Raw genomic sequence first — 20,203 nt, 5'->3', positions numbered from 1 at the left:
CCAATGCATTCTATTAGCTTGATGAAGCAGAGTGTGCACAAGGGTTCAAGCGCACCCTCGGCTCTGATGTAGCAGAGCCGAGGCTGCACAAGGGTTCAAGCGCACCCTCGGCTCTGATGTAGGAGAGCCGAGGGTGCACTTGAACCCTTGTGCACCCTCAGCTCTGCTACATCAGAGCCGAGGGTGCGCTTGAACCCTTGTGCACACTCTGCTTCATCAAGCTAATAGAATGCATTGGCCAGCGCTGATTGGCCAATGTATTCTATTAGCCTGATGAAGTAGAGCTGAATGTGTGTGCTAAGCACACACATTCAGCTCTACTTCATCGGGCTAATAGAATGCATTGGCCAGCGCTGATTGGCCAGAGTACGGAACTCGACCAATCAGCGCTGGCTCTGCTGGAGGAGGCGGAGTCTAAGATCGCTCCACACCAGTCTCCATTCAGGTCCGACCTTAGACTCCGCCTCCTCCGGCAGAGCCAGCGCTGATTGGCCGAAGGCTGGCCAATGCATTCCTATGCGAATGCAGAGACTTAGCAGTGCTGAGTCAGTTTTGCTCAACTACACATCTGATGCACACTCGGCACTGCTACATCAGATGTAGCAATCTGATGTAGCAGAGCCGAGGGTGCACTAGAACCCCTGTGCAAACTCAGTTCACGCTAATAGAATGCATTGGCCAGCGCTGATTGGCCAATGCATTCTATTAGCCCGATGAAGTAGAGCTGAATGTGTGTGCTAAGCACACTCATTCAGCACTGCTTCATCACGCCAATACAATGCATTAGCCAGTGCTGATTGGCCAGAGTACGGAATTCGGCCAATCAGCGCTGGCCAATGCATTCTATTAGCCCGATGAAGTAGAGCTGAATGTGTGTGCTAAGCACACACATTCAGCACTGCTTCATCACGCCAATACAATGCATTAGCCAGTGCTGATTGGCCGAATTCCGTACTCTGGCCAATCAGCGCTGGCTCTGCTGGAGGAGGCGGAGTCTAAGGTCGGACCTGAATGGAGACTGGTGTGGAGCGATCTTAGACTCCGCCTCCTCCAGCAGAGCCAGCGCTGATTGGCCGAATTCCGTACTCTGGCCAATCAGCGCTGGCCAATGCATTCTATTAGCCCGATGAAGTAGAGCTGAATGTGTGTGCTAAGCACACACATTCAGCACTGCTTCATCACACCAATACAATGCATTAGCCAGTGCTGATTGGCCAGAGTACGGAATTCGGCCAATCAGCGCTGGCTCTGCTGGAGGAGGCGGAGTCTAAGGTCGGACCTGAATGGAGACTGGTGTGGAGCGATCTTAGACTCCGCCTCCTCCAGCAGAGCCAGCGCTGATTGGCCGAATTCCGTACTCTGGCCAATCAGCACTGGCTAATGCATTGTATTGGCGTGATGAAGCAGTGCTGAATGTGTGTGCTTAGCACACACATTCAGCTCTACTTCATCGGGCTAATAGAATGCATTGGCCAGCGCTGATTGGCCGAATTCCGTACTCTGGCCAATCAGCACTGGCTAATGCATTGTATTGGCGTGATGAAGCAGTGCTGAATGAGTGTGCTTAGCACACACATTCAGCTCTACTTCATCGGGCTAATAGAATGCATTGGCCAATCAGCGCTGGCCAATGCATTCTATTAGCGTGAACTGAGTTTGCACAGGGGTTCTAGTGCACCCTCGGCTCTGCTACATCAGATTGCTACATCTGATGTAGCAGTGCCGAGTGTGCATCAGATGTGTAGTTGAGCAAAACTGACTCAGCACTGCTAAGTCTCTGCATTCGCATAGGAATGCATTGACCAGCCTTCGGCCAATCAGCGCTGGCTCTGCCGGAGGAGGCGGAGTCTAAGGTCGGACCTGAATGGAGACTGGTGTGGAGCGATCTTAGACTCCGCCTCCTCCAGCAGAGCCAGCGCTGATTGGTCGAGTTCCGTACTCTGGCCAATCAGCACTGGCCAATGCATTTCTATGGGGAAAAGTTAGCTTGCGAAAATCGCAAACTGACAGGGATTTCCATGAAATAAAGTGACTTTTATGCCCCCAGACATGCTTCCCCTGCTGTCCCAGTGTCATTCCAGGGTGTTGGTATCATTTCCTGGGGTGTCATAGTGGACTTGGTGACCCTCCAGACACGAATTTGGGTTTCCCCCTTAACGAGTTTATGTTCCCCATAGACTATAATGGGGTTCGAAACCCATTCGAACACTCGAACAGTGAGCGGCTGTTCGAATCGAATTTCGAACCTCGAACATTTTAGTGTTCGCTCATCTCTAGTCTTTGTAGTGTATCGTATACCCACTTTTTCCATCTAGGATCCAACTGTAGAAGTGTTGTTTGTAGTCTATATCCATGTGGACACATGGGTCTACATAAGAGCGGAACGCTAAGCAAAGATATTGAGTGTTAATGTCTAATGTGTACAGCCATTCCTGTAACATATATACTCTTTATAACACAAGTATACAATATAAACTTTTCCATATTCCCTATTTTTCAGATGTATGATGTTAAAGAAGAAAAAGGTATCATGGTAAAGCTCTCCGGAGCATGGAACAAATGTACCAAGCCTTTACAACCCAAAGTGCCACATATTAGCGAAAACACAAAGACGAAACCTTTGTCTTATCCCTTCTCCAGAGACAAAATGCATCTGTGAGTAGCCGGAGCCTCATCCTATAACTTCTATACAGACGGTCGGGGATGGTTTGAATTATCGTAACTGGAAGAATATGTGAATATGATTAAACACTTGTATTAGTCATATAGAGAACATACCTCAAACCGGCATCACATGGAACCTACATATGACTGTGATAACTATAAAAATCCACTATGAACAATTCACACGTCTCAGGTCAGAGGGAGATTTATTGGATTCAACAAGAGTATTAGTTATCGCCGAGACACTTCCAACATCCAGTTGTCTGTTAACCCTTCTCCTTTCATAACCTGAAGCAGGCTGTAGATATCGTAGAGCTGGGTGACAACCAACCCTTAGATGTAGTCCATTGAAATTCAACATGTACTCTGGAGAATTGGGTGGCCATCATAGTTGACCAGTCCCACCAAAATTGGTGACTTCATCTGAGTTGGTTCTAATGTTTATGGTGGGATTCAATGTCGTATACAATGATAGGGGGGCTAGTTGTTTTTCAGACTGGGTAACAATACAATTAGTCTGATCTTCAGAACCAACTGAAGCTCAATGGAATTGGCAAAATCCACCAATAAAAATCTAACATCCATGATCCACCTTAGGCTAGTACTTCAGTCAACTTGCCATTTCAGATGGTTAATGCAGTCACTGGTGCCCTCTGCTGGGCGCCCTTCTTAAAGGGATGCTTCTCTTCGAGTGATTCAGTCTTCAAGTGGCCATATGAATTTGACTATTGTCTGCCAAATTTGCCAATTTTGAGGGTATCCGATAAACAACATACCCAATCATTTTGTTCTCAGTGGAGATAAGCATCCACTGGTGGATTCTTATTAGTCTACAGTTTTCATTCAGAACACATGCAAGCTCAGACTAAGCCAGGGCATGGAGGAAATCTGGAGGAATATTTGGTGGCTTATCTAGGAACGTTGAATCCCTTTACTACAGTATAAAATGGTATCAAACATCTGGCAACCGCCAATGGTACTCTTAGTGTCCATTCTGGGACTCTTCTAGGAGATTTCGCAATAGGTAATCCAAGCAGTGAAAGTTTTAACATCAGTCAATGGGTTAACTAAAACACTCCATAGAAGGTCTTCTAGAATTGTCCATGACCAGAGATGAGCAAATTTACAGGATTTTTGATCTTCTGGTCAATGGAATCTAAAAATTCTAACTATTTGTAAAGTTTTCACTCTATAGATCTGGAAAAGATATTAACACTATGTCACTATTTTAGGTACAACATCAAAGACAAGGACACATTTTTTGACAATGCAACTCGCAGTCGAATAGTAAGTACGTCTGAAGTCCTTCAAAAATTTGCACATAGTTAAATTTTGCCAAGGTGTTTTGGCCTACTGGGTGATATTGGTGGTCCTTGGATTCTCATGATTGGTAACTGAACAGTTCAGGGATGCCACAAGGATAGGTAGCGTAAAACTATACCCATGAAATGTTTATTATATTGGGTCGAAGGCCAGACTACTAGAGGATGGGTCCCAAATGGTCAAAGAGAACCCAATTTGAAGGTGACTTTGGAGGACCTTCCTTGCACCCAAGGTGTTATTAAAACTTTTCAAGCTTTATTTCCACTTTTTTTTCGCACCTCTCAGGTGCTTTTTCAAGCTTAGTATGAACCAATTCATACTAAGCTTGAAAAAGCACCTGAGAGGTGTGAAACGATCGTCGCTGCTGTTTTTCATCTCTGCATGCATCTCTCCCGATGTAGCTCTTAATGGAAATAAAACTTGGCAAGTTTTAATAATGTCTTGGGTGACTGCCCCCATTTTTTCTATTTTTGCTGTATATATAGGCCTGACTATGCCGATTTCTATTGTATTTTTTAGATTGGATTGCATAGTATATCGTATTTTTATTTTATTTTTTTATTGCTTCCAGGTACATGAAATTCTAAAGAGAACATCTTGTACAAAGGCCAAATACAGTATGGGTGAGTGTCATATTTTTGCTATTTCATTGAACCAAGTAACATACATTTTTGGGTAAAAACAGATGACTTGAGGGCTATACCAGAATCATGTGAATGAAAAAAAAATAAAAAATACACGTGTTAGTTTTCAAGACGAGGCCAACAGCAACAGTCGTAAGTTCTTTCGGAGAGATTTCACACCACTACAACCCCATTCTACTAAAGGAGTGTCCCGATTTCCGCCTATCCAAAAACAGAAAGAAAGTTGTTGTGTCTTTTGGGACTATATCCATTGCTTATAAGTTTTTGGAAGGAGCTGAGTGTAGTGTCCCACCACCACAAAGACATCTACCATAGCTGGGGCAAACCCCTCTATGGAAGTATCTGACTCTCTCACTTTTTGGAAGCCAACTTTTTGACCTAACATGATATGGTAGCTATTAGAGATGAGCGAACAGTAAAATGTTCGAGATTCGATATTCGTTTCGAGTAGCCCCTCAATATTCGACTACTCGAATCGAATATTGAACCCTATTATACTCTATGGGGGGAAAATGCTCGTTTCAGGGGTAGGCAACATTCGATCAAATTATACTTACCAAGTCCACGAGTGAGGGTCGGGCTGGATCCTCCGAGAAGTCTTCTCCGTGCAGCGTCCCCGCGGCATCTTCTGGCTCTGAATTCACTCTGCCAGGCATCGGGCTTGGGCAGAGCCGACTGCGCATGCCCGCACTGCAAGCGGACATGCACAGTCGGCATTGCCCAGGCCCGATGCCTGGCAGAGTGAATTCAGAGCCGGAAGACGCCGTGGGGAAGCTGCACGGAGAAGACTTCTAAAGGTAGGAGAAGAACCAGCGTTGATTGGCCGACTGTATAGCATTTGGCCAATCAATTCTGGTTCTGCATCGAACTTTTCCATTCGAATAGTGAGTGGTACTCAATCGAGTACGAGTATTTCGAATACCGTAGTATTCAATCGAATACCTACTCGATCGAATACTACTCGCTCATCTCTAGTAGCTATAGGACTGTAGGTATATATTGGGGAAGTCCCATAAATTTCACAGTACCTACGTACTAACCTCCAACTAGTTAATCCTAAAGTAAGATGAAAAATATCCATAGGTCTATTTTCCTCTCGGTACGCGTACATTCTTTTTGAATGTTTTTGTCTAGAATTTTATGATCTCGATATTACATTTTCCAGTCTTTCATTGCCCTTGGACCAATAATGGAGTGTTTTTTGCTGACACGTTATTATCCCGGCAGGTGAAGTTAGTCTATACAATCTTTCCATCATTTCTGCTCTCGTGTTCAGCCATATTTTTACTGGCTTTACACAAGCTAATTGTGAAGTGAACTCTCTAAAAGCAGTTACGGCGCTGGCTTGGCTTTAGGAAACGCGCTCCAGGACTACCTGTGAGGTTTTGTGTCATTCGATGCCCGTCTATGAAGCATTCTGCTTTTTCATTGTGCTTTCGGGCCGTAAAATCCAGAAAATGTTGAATAACTTTTTGTGGTTTAGTCGAGGTGAGAGTAGTAACGGGGATTGTGCCCAATCTCAGCCGGTGGCACTATGCAATATTTCAAGGCAATATATGTCCAGCATAAGGGCTGGGGAAAAAAAATATTGATGGCCTATCCTTAAAGGGGTTGTCCAGGATTTAGAGTGTAAAACAAGACATCATCTCTGCCCAGCCCTCCATTGTATAACCCTTTATCCCTCTTGTGGTGGGACTCGCCATGAATGACTAAGAACATCACTCTCATACATCACCGGTTCATATATGAAAGCCTAATAGAAGTTCTGGACACCCCAGAGAGGGGCTCGTGTCAATGTGTATTGGTTTAATACTATGTGACAGTGATCAGTGTGACATCATCACAGTCCAAAAATACTCAAAATATAGAATATAAGTATATTATGATATCATGTCAAGTATCGCATATCAGTAATAATTTGTTATTATTTTTGAAGGTATTACCACATTGATAGCGAACCATGTCTACGACTCAGCGTATCCTCTACATGACGTAAGTGGTGCTTATGTTTTTGAAACTAAGTGATAGATAGCTAGATAGATAGATAGATAGATAGATAGGAGATAGATAGATAGATAGATAGATAGATAGATAGATAGGAGATAGATAGATAATAGATAGATAGATAGATAGATAGATAGATAGATAGATAGATAGATAGATAGGAGATAGATAATAGATAGATGATAGATAGATAGATAGATAGATAGATAGATAGATAGATAGATAGGAGATAGATAGATAATAGATAGATGATAGATAGAAGATAGATAGAAGATAGATAGATAGATAGATAGGAGATAGATAGATAGATAGATAGATAATAGATAGATAGATAGATAGATAGATAGATAGATAGATAGAAGATAGATAGAAGATAGATTAGATAAGATAAGATAAGATATTCCTTTAATAGTCCCACAATGGGGAAATGTCAGTGATACAGTTTCATAGATGTACAGTAGTATATAACAAGAGAGAAACACATACAAGCTCATGGCAGATAGAGAAATCCTGGGAATCATAGCAACTAAAACGAAAGAAACACAGACACACTGCAGGATCATTTAGTTCTCTGTGCGGAGTGATGTTAATAATACAACTGAATGTGGTTGGAGGACACGAGGAGGGGGGTCACAGCATGTAGATATAACAAGCAGAAAAACATTTTTGCAGAGGTGGGGGACATATACAGCTATCATGATAACATGTGGCAGTTCCTTTGGTACGTAGTGAGACCTCCTGCTCACAGCTGATAGTTCGGTATCTTGCATCAGCACTATTGTCCATTAACCACAAAAAAAATGCCCCAAATGTCCTTCATCACAAGCCCTCCTCCTCCTCCTTACCACTGTGTTCTACTGCCCCAAGGAAGTCAGAGACCATCCAGGTAGACAGGGTGCTGTTCTCTTGCCAAGCTTCCATAAACTCCTGGGGTAGGTGGGTGATGGTTCCCAGGCTGTAAAAGAGTCCCACGTGTCCACAGTAGAAGAAAGAAATACCAGTCAGCTGTAGCATCTTCACACATCAGCAATAGACGCCAAAAATCATCTCCTGAACGAAGAAGTCCGCATTTCCATGTAGGTTTCTCTTCCATGCCGCATGGAGTCCATGCTGTCCTAGCTCTGGGGGGATGGTAATAGGCACATGTGTAGACACAGGAAACCAGCTGAACCAGGTCTTGAGTCCATGCTTTACAATAGAAACAAAAGGAACAAAAAACTCCACAGGGTCTTCCATTCGATTTATAGTTGCTAATTCATAGTGCTAGTTTCTTGGTTACAGGATTTTTGAAGATACAGAGAAAAAGAGTGAGAAAGGAAAAGAAAGGAAAGATAAAGGTTGCTCCCAGCTTGGAGCCCTGTATCGAGGCAGCCACTAAGGGCGCCAGGAAGAGGAGATAATAGATAGATAGGAGATAGATAGATAGATAGATAGATAGATAGATAGATAGATGAAAGATAGATAGGAGATAGATAGATAGATAGATGATTGATAGATAGAAGATAGATAGATAGATAGATAGATAGATGAAAGATAGATAGATAGGAGATAGATAGATAGATAGATAGATAGATAAATAGATAGATGATTGATAGAAGATAGATAGATAGATAGATAGATAGATAAGAGATAGATAGATAAATGATAGATAGATAGATAGATAGATAGGAGATAGATAGATGATTGATCGATAGAAAATAGATAGATAGACAGATAGATAGATAGGAGATAGATAGATAGATAGATAGATAGATAGATAGATAGATAGGAGAGATAGATGATAGATAGATAGATAGATAGATAGATAGATAGATGATAGATAGATAGGAGATAGATAGATAGATAGATAGATAGGAGATATGATAGATAGATAGATAGATAGATAGGAGATAGCTAGATAGATAGATAGATAGATAGATAGATAGATAGATAGGAGATAGATAGATAGATAGATAGATAGATAGGAGATAGCTAGATAGATAGATAGATAGATAGATAGATAGGAGATAGATAGATAGATAGATAGATAGATAGATAGATAGATAGATAGGAGATATGATTGATAGATAGTAGATAATAGGTGAAATAGATAATAGATAGATGTTTTGGATTAATCAAATATCTATATAAAAATTATACCAATATATTGCTTTACTGTATTTCCAGGGGGACTACGATCACAACAAGGGTGAAATGAATGAGAGGATGGTAAGGGGTTTTATTTTCAAAAAATGTCTTACCACTTGTAATAAACTCCTCCTACCTTAACCAGACTCCTCCCCTTTCCCCAGGATTGCCTTCATGAAGTGATAGTCTGTTACTCAGCTCTAACATCTGATCCATTCGCAGCTATAACATTATCCACCACAATATAAAATCTGGAATGAATTATTTCTATAACGTTCCATTACAGTCTAATGAAGATAATATCTGCAGCCTCCGAATTCCACATTGTGTAACCGATTAGACAAAGTATCTGGCAGAAAACACGAGGAAAATTGAGGTTCTAGATATTGGGGTTTCTACCATGTGTATAAACAGCAACATTAATAGATCCTTCTTTTATTGATACATATTTTATTGAACTCAACGGGAGTTGCATTACGGCACTGTGCAAAAATTTTATGCAGGTTGGGGAAACTATTCTGCAAAGAATGCTTCCAGAAATAGAAGAGTTTATGGTTTATTTTTGTCAATTACCAAAATGAAGTGAATGAAGTGTGACCTTTGCCCTTTGCCTTCTATGCTTGAAGACAGTTTTTGGCAGAACTGGGCAGGAAGGTTGTCTCCACCGCCATCTTACCGAACTAAGCCCAGATCTTCTTTGGATCTAGGCTTGATCCAATCCTTCTGTCTCTTCTTGTCCTCCCAGACATATTGCTTGATAATGAGATCAGGGCTCTGCGGGGGCCGGATCATCCCTTCGAGGACTCCTCCTCCTAGGGGCAAAGATCATATCAAATATTGATTTGCTTCCTTCAATTCACTGGGAGCTGAGTTGTAGTATCGGTGCCACTACTGGCCCTTTTTCATGTATTGTATGGGTTTCAGAAGTGGCCCTAGACAGCTGGAACCCCCAAAGGTCACATGTTCATATAGGCCATAAATTTCTAATTCCTGGACGACTCCTTTAAAGGGGTAATGAGTCTAACATCTTGCAGACAGACTTCTACAATTTCTTTCAAACCCGTTAGATTTCATAATAAGTCAACGTGGGCCCATCGGGGTTCATTGGTATCCATTGTACGATGAGTCTAGCACTAGTTGGTATTTCCCAAAAAATACAACGTAGAGGTGAACACAGCCTTAGTGAAATAATCGATAATCCTGCGTAACCCAGACAGATAACGGGGTGTAGGTCTCTTTAATATTCACAGGATACAAATAATATTACTATAAGGTGCAGGAAATTTTTGTTCTTTTTTTTTTTATCCATCCCGTTTGGTTCTTTTATGAAGTGTTAAGTGTTAAAAAAAACATAAAAGCTTCTTTCCAAAAATACAGCGCTGATTATTCACACATGACGGCCTGGTCGCAGAACCTGCTATAGTGCTCCTCCGCTCTTCATCTGTTTCCTATCTGTGTAATCGTTCCAGAGTTTAATTTCCTGAAATACACTAATCAGATGGGAAGGGATGGCGGGGCGGCCATTTATGTAGATGTAGCATTGTTCAGATTGTATAGACGCATTCCGCAGAGAATGACTCCACCATGATGTGCAGATGTGGGGTGGATAATGTACAGGGTGATGTCAAACTGGTTCCCTGCTTGAAATCTCTGGTTAAACTTGGCAGTAGGGTTGAGCGATCCGGATTGGAAAAGATCGGATTCCGATCTCGATCGAGTAAATTTCACGATCGCGATCAGCTGGAAAGTGATCGGAAATCGGATTTTAAAATTGATCCTGAAATATCAAGATCGTCTCAACCCTACTTGGCAGTAAGTGTTACCTTTTCCTGCAGCGCCACCACAGGTGAAACTAAGCATTACACAGTACTGATTCAAATCAATAGCTCCTCCTTGAGTGTTTTGGTTCTTCTGCTCAACGGGTCTCTTCTGGGGTTGCATTGAAGCCGCTGATTGGCCTCAGTGGTCACATGACCACTATGATGTCACTACCTGTGACAACATGGGTCTCTTCCTAAGCCCTGCTGAGGCCATTGATTGGCTTCAGCGGTCACCTGATCGCTGAGGCCAATGATTGGCTTCAGTGGAACTCCAGAAGAGCCCTGTTGAGGAGAAGAACCAGAACGCCCCAGGAGGTTTCCGGAGCCTTGGGGACAGGCGAGTGAATTTTTTTACATTTTTTTTCACTGCTCCCAGCTGGTTTAAACATTAAAGGGGTCGTCCATTTTATCCTGGAAATCCCTTTAATCTTTTAAAATAGCATGTTGAATTTCTTTACTTTTCTTTCTAACGTTCATTATTTATATTTTAGCTATTACACCGAGAATGGGCAAGATATGGAGCGTTCTACAAATATCAACCTATCGATTTAATAAGGTAATGTGAGGCCAAACAAATTTGATCTCCTTTTTCATAGTAGTAGATCACTTTTGATCATTTTTATTTTTACCAACCTGTTTGTATCTTAAAGGGGTATTCCCAACTCCAAGATTATATGTAAACATGTAGTTTAAGCTTCCTGAATTGTTTTACCCCATACATTGTTTTATTTATCTTGTTCCATTTGCCAGATATTGCTGATTATGTCTCCTTAAGGTTTACAGCTCATTGACTTGGTTTCTGACCACCACTGCTATCTAGCAGCGGTGGCCGGGCTTTGTTCTCTTTTCTTTACTGAGCTTACCAGCTAATGGAGACCTCTGCCAGCTCTGCAAAGTGCATATAGCTGCTGAGCCCTGTTAAGGGCTAGAACAGTGTGAATGCAAACCCAGAGACAATAGTGTTTATTTTAGTTTCGGGAGTATACTACAAACCTGATTCTTATGGAAAAAAAGAATTGGTATGCATTACTTGGAAACAAGAGTCAGATTACACGGGACAGGTAGGATTAGGGTTCGGTACAATGAAATAGACATAAGCCTAGTGGAAAAGCTAAGGATTGGGCAATGAAGGTGAAGCAGAATTGGGATCGGGATGCTGTAGAAAGACTTAGTCAAGGAAACAGGGTCAAGTACAAGTTCAGAGGGGATACTTGACAACTGTGCCTACTCACCATTCTTCGAGGAGCACCAGAACCCAAAAATTTCGGGCAAATATCAATCGTCAGTACGGTTGAGTGATCGGGATCGGGAATGATCAGATCCCGATCAGCGATCGAACAAATTTCACGATCGGGATCAGCTGGAAAATGATCGAAAATCGGATTTTGAAATCTCAAGATTGGCTCAACACCACTGTATATATAATATACAATTAGGGTTGAGCGATCGGGAAAGATCGGATCCTGATCGGCGATCGAGCAAATTTCACGATCAGGATCTTCCGGAAAATGATCAGAAATTGGATTTTAGAAATCTCAAGATCGGCTCAACCCCAATCATCAGCGATACATTTTTTATTTTTGTTTGTCAACTATTTCCAAAAACATTCACCGGCCAACAAACAAACAGATGTTTACGAGATCCCACAGAAACCCACCACGTATATTTAGGCAATGCGACTATCTCGAGTCCCGTTACAATTAGTCCCCGGAATTACGCGGGGGTCTCTGACTGCCAGAAAACATGAGAAAAAGTTGAAAAAGATGGACTTTCCTTTCCTCCAGCTTAACAGGGGCATTGTAGCAGATGCGGAGGATACAACCCTCGCTGGGAAAAGCACCAAAACTGATTTGCATGGTTAATCATTTGGGAAGCTGGCACAGAAACAATGACATCCATCCAGGAAACTTGATCGTTGTTTCGAGGCCGATAGATAAGATCTGAAGTGGAAAGAGGCACTAGAACATTTTCGATGACAGACGAGTTGAGATCATTAACTACTTACTCTTGATCGTGTATCATGATACACGGCTAATGAAAGATACAGAGTCAAAGAAGTTACTTCCCTCACAGCAGTTGTTACTCTATATTTTACACTTATCATTCAATTTACCGGCCATTTGGAATATCCATTTCCCCTTCCATGGTCTCGGATCATCTTGTCATGGGTATAGAATGCAAGGCTGCCAGCTATTGTATGGATATTCAGCCATTTAACACATTGTTCTGTATAATTCCTTGGCCATGAAGGATTGAATACAAAGTAAGCTCAAATGGCGCTTAAGTAGATTTTTCAATTAGTATTATGTTCTTTTGGGAAGGAGACGTAGACTGTGGCATCCGATTTTTTTGTAGTGTTGTGGTATCTAATAGAAGGAAATAATCAAATAAATATGAAAAATAATTAATGTTTGAGGAGGAATAATAATGGGGCATTATACTGTGCCCACCACTATACATATAATGTCAGTAGAATGCTCCTTAGTGCCCCCCATAGTATAATGCTCCATAGTGCCCTCACCCACTGTATAATGCTCCTTAGTGCCCCCAACCAGCGTATAATGCTTTTTAATACCCCCACTGTATAATACTCCACCCACAATCCACCCACCGTATAAGGCTCTTTAATGCCCCCACCATATAATGCTACTTAGTGCCCCATCCACAGTATAATACTCCTTAGTGCCCCCACTCACAGTATAATGCTCCTTAATTCACCCACAGTATAATGCTACTTAAAACTCCCACCATATAATGCTCCTTAGTGCCCCCACCATATAATGCTGCTTAGTGCCCCACCCACAGTATAATGCCCCTTATTGCCCCCACCCAGAGTATAATTCTCCTTAGTGCCCCCAACCAGCGTATAATGCTTCTTAATGCCCCCACTGTATAATGCTATTTAGTGCCCCCACAGTATAATGCTCCTTAATCCACCCACCTTATAATGCTCTTTAATGCCCCCACCATATAATGCTACTTAGTGCCCCATCCACAGTAAAATGCTCCTTATCGCCCCCACCCACAGTATAATGCTCCTTATTGCCTCACCCACAGTATAATGCTCCTTATCACCCCCACCCACAGTATAATGCTCCTTAGTGCTCCCACCCACAGTATAATGCTCCTTATCTCTCCCACCCACAGTATAATCCTCCTTAGTGCCCCCACCCACAGTATAATGCTCCTTATCACCCCCACCCACAGTGTAATGCTCTTTATTGCCCCCACCCACAGTATAATCCTCCTTATCACCCCCACCCACAGTATAATCCTCCTTAGTGCCCCCACCCACAGTATAATCCTCCTTAGTGCCCCCACCCACAGTATAATGCTCCTTATCACCCCCACCCACAGTATAATGCTCCTTATTGCCCCCACCCACAATATAATGATCCTTAGTGCCCCCACCCACAATATAATGATCCTTAGTGCCCTCACCTACTTTATAATGCTCCTTAATCCATCCATAGTATAATGCTCCCTATCGCCCCCACCCACAGTATAATGCTACATTAGGAAACATTTTTTTGCTGATTTTTCTTGGGCGTCTTAAAGTCAGACACATCTTTTTGTCTGAAAATACCGTAAATATTGGACGTGCTCAGCTGCTCTTCAACTCGGACCTTTACTTGATGGCAAACCACGGTCAATAACCTTTACTAAAAGGTCAGGTAGTAGTTGAGTATCCCCCCCTATAGGGGATGTTTAGGGCTGAAGATGTAATGAGAGATCCCCTTTAGCCCACAGACAGTAGAAGATGAGGGTAGAATGAAGTAAGACACTACTGAAGGATCAGACTACACAGTTGTTTGTAGTCTGTTATCATGGAGACAGATTGTTACAGGGGATTGTTACATTTTCGCTTCTTTTTTACTTTTATATTGTCCCAACTGTAATTGTGGGGGTGATTCTAAAAAATTGGACCTGTTACTCCAACCAAGTTTTTGAAGGAACCTAAATGGGATTCCCATAGAGAAGACCAAGTGTCAATTATGGGGAACATTGGTGTGTCCCATCCCATCGGTGGCAAAAAACCCAATGGACATCACCAGATTGAGCAGGCCATTGTTTTTAGACCATCATCACAGGCCTCCTCTCCTAAAGTCGGGGGACCCAATTGGGTGGTATCCTATAAATCCCCGTGGTCTCAGAATACCCCATTAAAATTATCTTCACGATACCGAAACTGGTAATTGAAAAAAATTTTAAGTTTTTAACTTGAGTCTTTTTATTTCAGAAAGTATTTTGGAGAAAAAATTGGACTCTATTTTGCTTGGCTTGGTCTGTACACGTGGCTACTCATTCCTGCCTCCTTAGTTGGGATCATAGTGTTTCTATATGGATGCGTGACCGTTGAGGCCGATATTCCTAGGTAAGAATTTTTTTGATGGTCCTCCCACCCCTTCCCTATAAAGACACTTAAAGAGCATGCCCACTTTTTAACATTAATTCATGTTTAGACCCCAAATGCTTTGACTAACTTGTACCCGGTAAACTTCTCCACTCCCCCTAGTGGTGGTTGGAGGAGGTCAGAATTATATCACTTTAGTCTACGGTTATAAAGGAACTGTATCAAAAACTGGTGGAGGAACGTGAAGGCGGCTCAGCTGCAATACTATATATTGCCTATAGACAAAAGTGGCGCTATTTTTTAGGAAAAAATTCTAATTCAGTTCTGTAACTTTATTATTTATTTGTTAAATAGCAAAGAAATGTGCAATGAGGATGAAAGTTTCACAATGTGCCCGCTGTGTGACAAGTCGTGTGATTATTGGAATTTAAGTACCGCCTGCGCTACGGCTCGTGCCAGTCATTTATTTGACAACCCCGCCACTGTCTTCTTCTCAGTCTTCATGGCCCTTTGGGGTAAGTAAAATTAGAAGCAAATGTTTCATCAATTTCTCATTTATTTCTGGATCCTCAGGGGCGGGGCTTGACACAGATTCCCTCTGAGTTCATGCCTCATGCTCCGCCCCTGCTCAAACACTTTGTATCAATTTTCCCTGTAGCATATCTTGAAAAGATATTTTAAATTGGATATAGTTGTTCAGATTTTGACCCCATAAAAAGCTGTAATAACACAGTACACTACATTGGATTGAATGAATAATATCATGAGGTCTTCGGATTATACGCAAACATATGGCAATATCTTAAACACAATAATAACAGCTCTGCTACATCATAGATGCTCCAATATCTCTATGGCAGAAACCATACCAAGTAAAAAAGTTACCTATGGTCCTACACTGCTCTGGTTTGCTATGTCTAAGGTTACTCCAAGGTATTTACCAGAGCCCGACGCAGGACAGGATGACTTCACTGTTTGGGATCCATTTGCAACCCCAGATGAGGTGCCAGAAACCAGGTGCAATTGCAAGCTCAGGACCAGACTATTGCGGGCAGAAAGTAATACACAAGCGAGGGTCAAAAACCAGGGGTCTACAGAAATAGTCAAATCAGTTGTCCAAGCTATGGTCAAGTCCAGGAGGTCACAGATAAAGCTGAATCACCAATGGAAGGGCAAACCAGGATATTGGCAGAAAATATGGAAGGTACTGAGAACACAGAGACTAGAAAACTAAAGTAATCACAGGCACTAGAGTAAGGTTACCCCAAGGTATTTACCAGAGCCCAATACAGGACAGGATGGACTTCACAGTTTGGGATCCATTTGCAACCCCAGAATGAGGTGCCAGAAACCAGGTGCAATTGCAAGCTCAGGACCAGACTATTGTGGGCAGAAAGTAATACACAAGCGAGGGTCAAAAACCAGGGGACTACAGAAATAGTCAAATCAGTTGTCCAAGCTATGGTCAAGTCCAGGAGGTCACAGATAAAGCTGAATCACCAATGGAAGGGCAAACCAGGATATTGGCAGAAAATATGGAAGGTGCTGAGAACACAGAGACTAGAAAACTAAAGTAATCACAGGCACCAGAGTAAGGAAAGTGTCATCAATTAATAAGTCCCAGAAAAGCCCTTTATAGGGGTTGTATGAACTTTAGAAGTTATTCCCTATCAATAGGGGGCAATTCTGGATCGGTGGAGAATGGGGATCCTGATGGGAGTACAGTGATCGGCTAACTCTGGCACTCACATAGAGAATGAATTGAGCAACATGCACATGCTGGCCCTACCACTCCATCCACCGCTGTTGGTGGGGGTCTGATCAGTAAGACCCCCACAGAAGTTATACCCTACCTTATTGATGGAGGATAAATTCTAACCCCCGTAAGTTACATCACACACAACTAGCAGCAAAAGAACAAATCCAGCTCTGCTACATTTGTACCCTAAAATCCATAAATCTGATCCTCGATTAAGTTTTCTGCTGAAAAATAATTATTCTAAAGGCCGAGTAGATGTGATAAACCATTTCAAGGGTCTGTAAGGGGATAAGCTCCCCGGAGTGGAACAGAATGAGCATTAAATTACAATATATTCTTGCTCCTGTCCCCTCGGTAGCAGAATACTCGGCTTATATGGGAGATTCTAAGCGGTGATTGACACCCCCATTGTGCTGGTAAGAGCCGGAGCAGCTACTCTTACCCATCCATAGTAAACAAGGATTGCAGGGAAACTGTCATACATTATTACTTACCACAATATGTGGTCTATGCTCCACTGACTCACTCTCATGGGGAGGGGGCAGTACAGGGCTCTTTATCTGTAGGGACTTGTCTTGTCCTTTGAAGTCATAGACAGCTGGATAAGAGGCAGTGATAATAGCGCCATGCTCACATTGCAGTTTGATATCTGATGGGATGGCTTCCCCGTCTTTGTAGACTTAAATATGTTCCCTTCAGAAGATTTTATAGCTCCCGGGGTCCCTTGTTCAAGACCTTCATCTCTTAGTCAAAACCAAAAGTGGCTGCATAGAGTGTCTCTCCTTTGGAGGACCCAGGATATCCATATTTAACCCAGATTTCAGCAGGCACAGTGTAATACCTTAGATCCCCTGTGGGAGTGCTGTAGGGAAACTGAGCACTCGCTGTTGGGGTGTCCCAGAGATAATAGCTGATCACTAGGCATTGCAGTAGAGGGACACCCTATAAAAATACTTGCCAACTCGCTCAGAAGTTCTAGGAGGGTTCCTAAAATTGGGTGACTACCTGGAAGTGATGGCAAAGGTGTGGGGAGAACAGTATAGCAGTTACTTTATATGTGACTTGGGCACTTCAAAAAGGGAGCCAGACTGGTACATTTAGTGCCTAAGGGGTGGTGTCCAGAAGGGGATGTAGCCTTGCCCAAAAATATTCTGCACGCTGTTTTCCCGGATACCTTCAGCCAACTGTTGGCAAGTATATCTATAATACGGCCAATATCAGAGGCCCCACCTGACCCGACCAGACAACCTATTGATTTAATTGGACATTGTGTAATTCTTAATTTCTCCTGCGGTGGCACTGTTGGTAAATCTCTGTGATAACTTGGAGATCGGTGGGAGTTTGACCTCTGAAACCTCCACCAATCAGAAGAACAGGGAAGTTTAGTTGCCCCTTCCGAACGGAGCGATGGTCAGGCTGGTCGGGATGGGATTACTGAAGTCAGTATCGGGCTGGCCCATTAGACAATAATGGTGCAGCAGAAGACACCCACATTTCAAGGGTACTATGGTCAATGTCCAAGAGGTTGTTGGCAGGGGGATTTTATCTGGTAGGCCCAAGGATCCACAGTCCTCCACTGGTCGAAGTACGGTGCTCAGTGAAATGCAAGGTGTAGTGCGTGTCAGTCCTGATCGACACTCCATTGGGTATAGGAGACAAAACACTCCATATTCCCGATCAGTGGAGTCTGATCCATCTTCAAGTTAACTTTTTAAGATTAGAATAATCCAGGATTAGTACAGTCTACTTTTTTTCCACCCAAAAACAGTGCCACCCTTGTCTACAGGCTATGTCTGGTATTGCACTTGATTAAAGACGACTTGCAATACCAGACACAAGCACTGGACGGGAGTGGCGCTGTTTCCGGCCCAAATCTCTAATTATGGACAACCCTTTTAACTTTTGAACGGCCTCTGGCAGGATATGTGAGCGCGAAGGAAAATCATATGATACAAATGGGCAGAGGCGGCCGGTAATGTTAGATGTACCTAAAACGGAGGCGGTAATTACCTAATGAATAAATTAAAGCGTCTGTCAGCAATAATATTCAATACGACGATGGGCCCGTGCACGAGTGTAAGGACAATTAACCCTAAAATACAAGTCTGAGCGGCAGCGTAGTCGTGTGACTATGGCAACGCTGTAATACCCCGTGTCACCAAAGAGAGGGAAAGCGGAGACGTTGCATCAAAAATCCTCAATCAGATCATTTTTATAGTGCATGGGGTTGTCTAATTTACAGCAGGGGGTTCCTCTGCTCAAAACCTTCATCTCTTAGCCAGAACGCAGGACGGGTCCTTCATTTCTCGCTTTGAAGGACCTGCCCTGTCCTGCATTGATTTTAATGGACACAGTGTCATACTTAATGTTCCCTGTGGTGGCGCTGTAGGGAAATTAAACCCTTTTTGGGGAATACTTTGTGATCTGATTATTATACAAGGAGCCTGTGGTTGTGAGGGTCCACTTTTAGGGTCTCCCAGTTTGACCCCATCCTAAAAAATGAATGCATCAAAAGAAAATCTCCTAATTTATAAATTAATTAAAAAAAATTTAATAAAAATCCATGTCACTTTTACTATCTCTATTTGAAATTACAGACAAAATCCTGCAATTTCCACTCTGACCATTAAGCCAAATAATAGACCGACAATTGCCAATTTTATAAGGGCTTTGCAGCAATCACCTTACTTACATCACGGACAAGATTGACAGAATTGCACCAGGAAATAACACCTCTATAGATAACACCACTGCCCCATCATTACATCACTACTAACAATAGATGATGTCACAGGTTATGTAAAAATGCTCCCATAGCCCTCAATGAGTCGGATCCAGATGATTACTGTCTAAGGCCATTAGCCTGCTGTAAAGCAGATCACTAAATGCTGTTACGAGGAAGGCAAGATGGCCGTCTCCATAATCATGTATTTAAAATAGAATTAAAATAAAAACAGATGATATAATATCATTATCAGGTTTTATTAAATACATTTAAAAAAAATGGTGATCCTTTCCATTTAAGGTGGATTTTATGCAAATAGAGTACTTTATACCAAAGAACGCATTACCAAACATGACCACATGGTGGCAACCATTCCCAATAACATTGTAGTTTATAATTTGTATGTTAATCTGGGCAGGAATTGCATATACTATACCAGATAGGAGACCCTGATATGCAGCAGAGGGCAAAATCTCCCCAAATGCCCCTCATGCATTTCTCTGTGTTTAGGACTGAGCCAGAGAACTTTCTCTTTCCACATATGTTTTGCATTAGGTGATATTTCCGCCATTTATCTAATCTTCGTGCTTTTCTTCCCCAGCTACCCTATTCCTGGAGCACTGGAAACGCTTACAGATGAGGCTCAGCTATTTTTGGGATCTTACTGGATTGGAAGAGGAAGAAGTGAGTTTTACTTCGTTTTATGAATAACGTATCCAGGGAAGATTCCTGTCCTGCGTTCACCTGCAGGGGGCAGGCTGCATTGACTGCAATGTGTGAAAT

The 20,203-nt window shown here is 42.4% G+C and overlaps 1 protein-coding gene across 1 annotated transcript in view; it reads left to right on the top strand.

Annotated features, from left to right (window-relative positions):
- ANO2 (anoctamin 2) overlaps positions 1–20,203 on the top strand; it is a 136,635-nt gene that overhangs the window by 44,823 nt on the left and 71,609 nt on the right. Inside the window, exons 5-13 of the mRNA XM_075275073.1 lie at positions 2,501–2,655; positions 3,897–3,951; positions 4,559–4,610; positions 6,568–6,623; positions 8,802–8,843; positions 11,074–11,138; positions 14,823–14,957; positions 15,291–15,451; positions 20,022–20,104. Coding sequence (XP_075131174.1) covers positions 2,501–2,655; positions 3,897–3,951; positions 4,559–4,610; positions 6,568–6,623; positions 8,802–8,843; positions 11,074–11,138; positions 14,823–14,957; positions 15,291–15,451; positions 20,022–20,104 — 804 coding nt within the window. The remainder of the gene's footprint in view (positions 1–2,500; positions 2,656–3,896; positions 3,952–4,558; positions 4,611–6,567; positions 6,624–8,801; positions 8,844–11,073; positions 11,139–14,822; positions 14,958–15,290; positions 15,452–20,021; positions 20,105–20,203) is intronic.

Source organism: Leptodactylus fuscus, chromosome 5 (assembly GCF_031893055.1).
Source record: "Leptodactylus fuscus isolate aLepFus1 chromosome 5, aLepFus1.hap2, whole genome shotgun sequence".
NCBI lineage: Eukaryota > Metazoa > Chordata > Amphibia > Anura > Leptodactylidae > Leptodactylus > Leptodactylus fuscus.
This window is presented reverse-complemented; position numbering and strand designations above follow the sequence as displayed.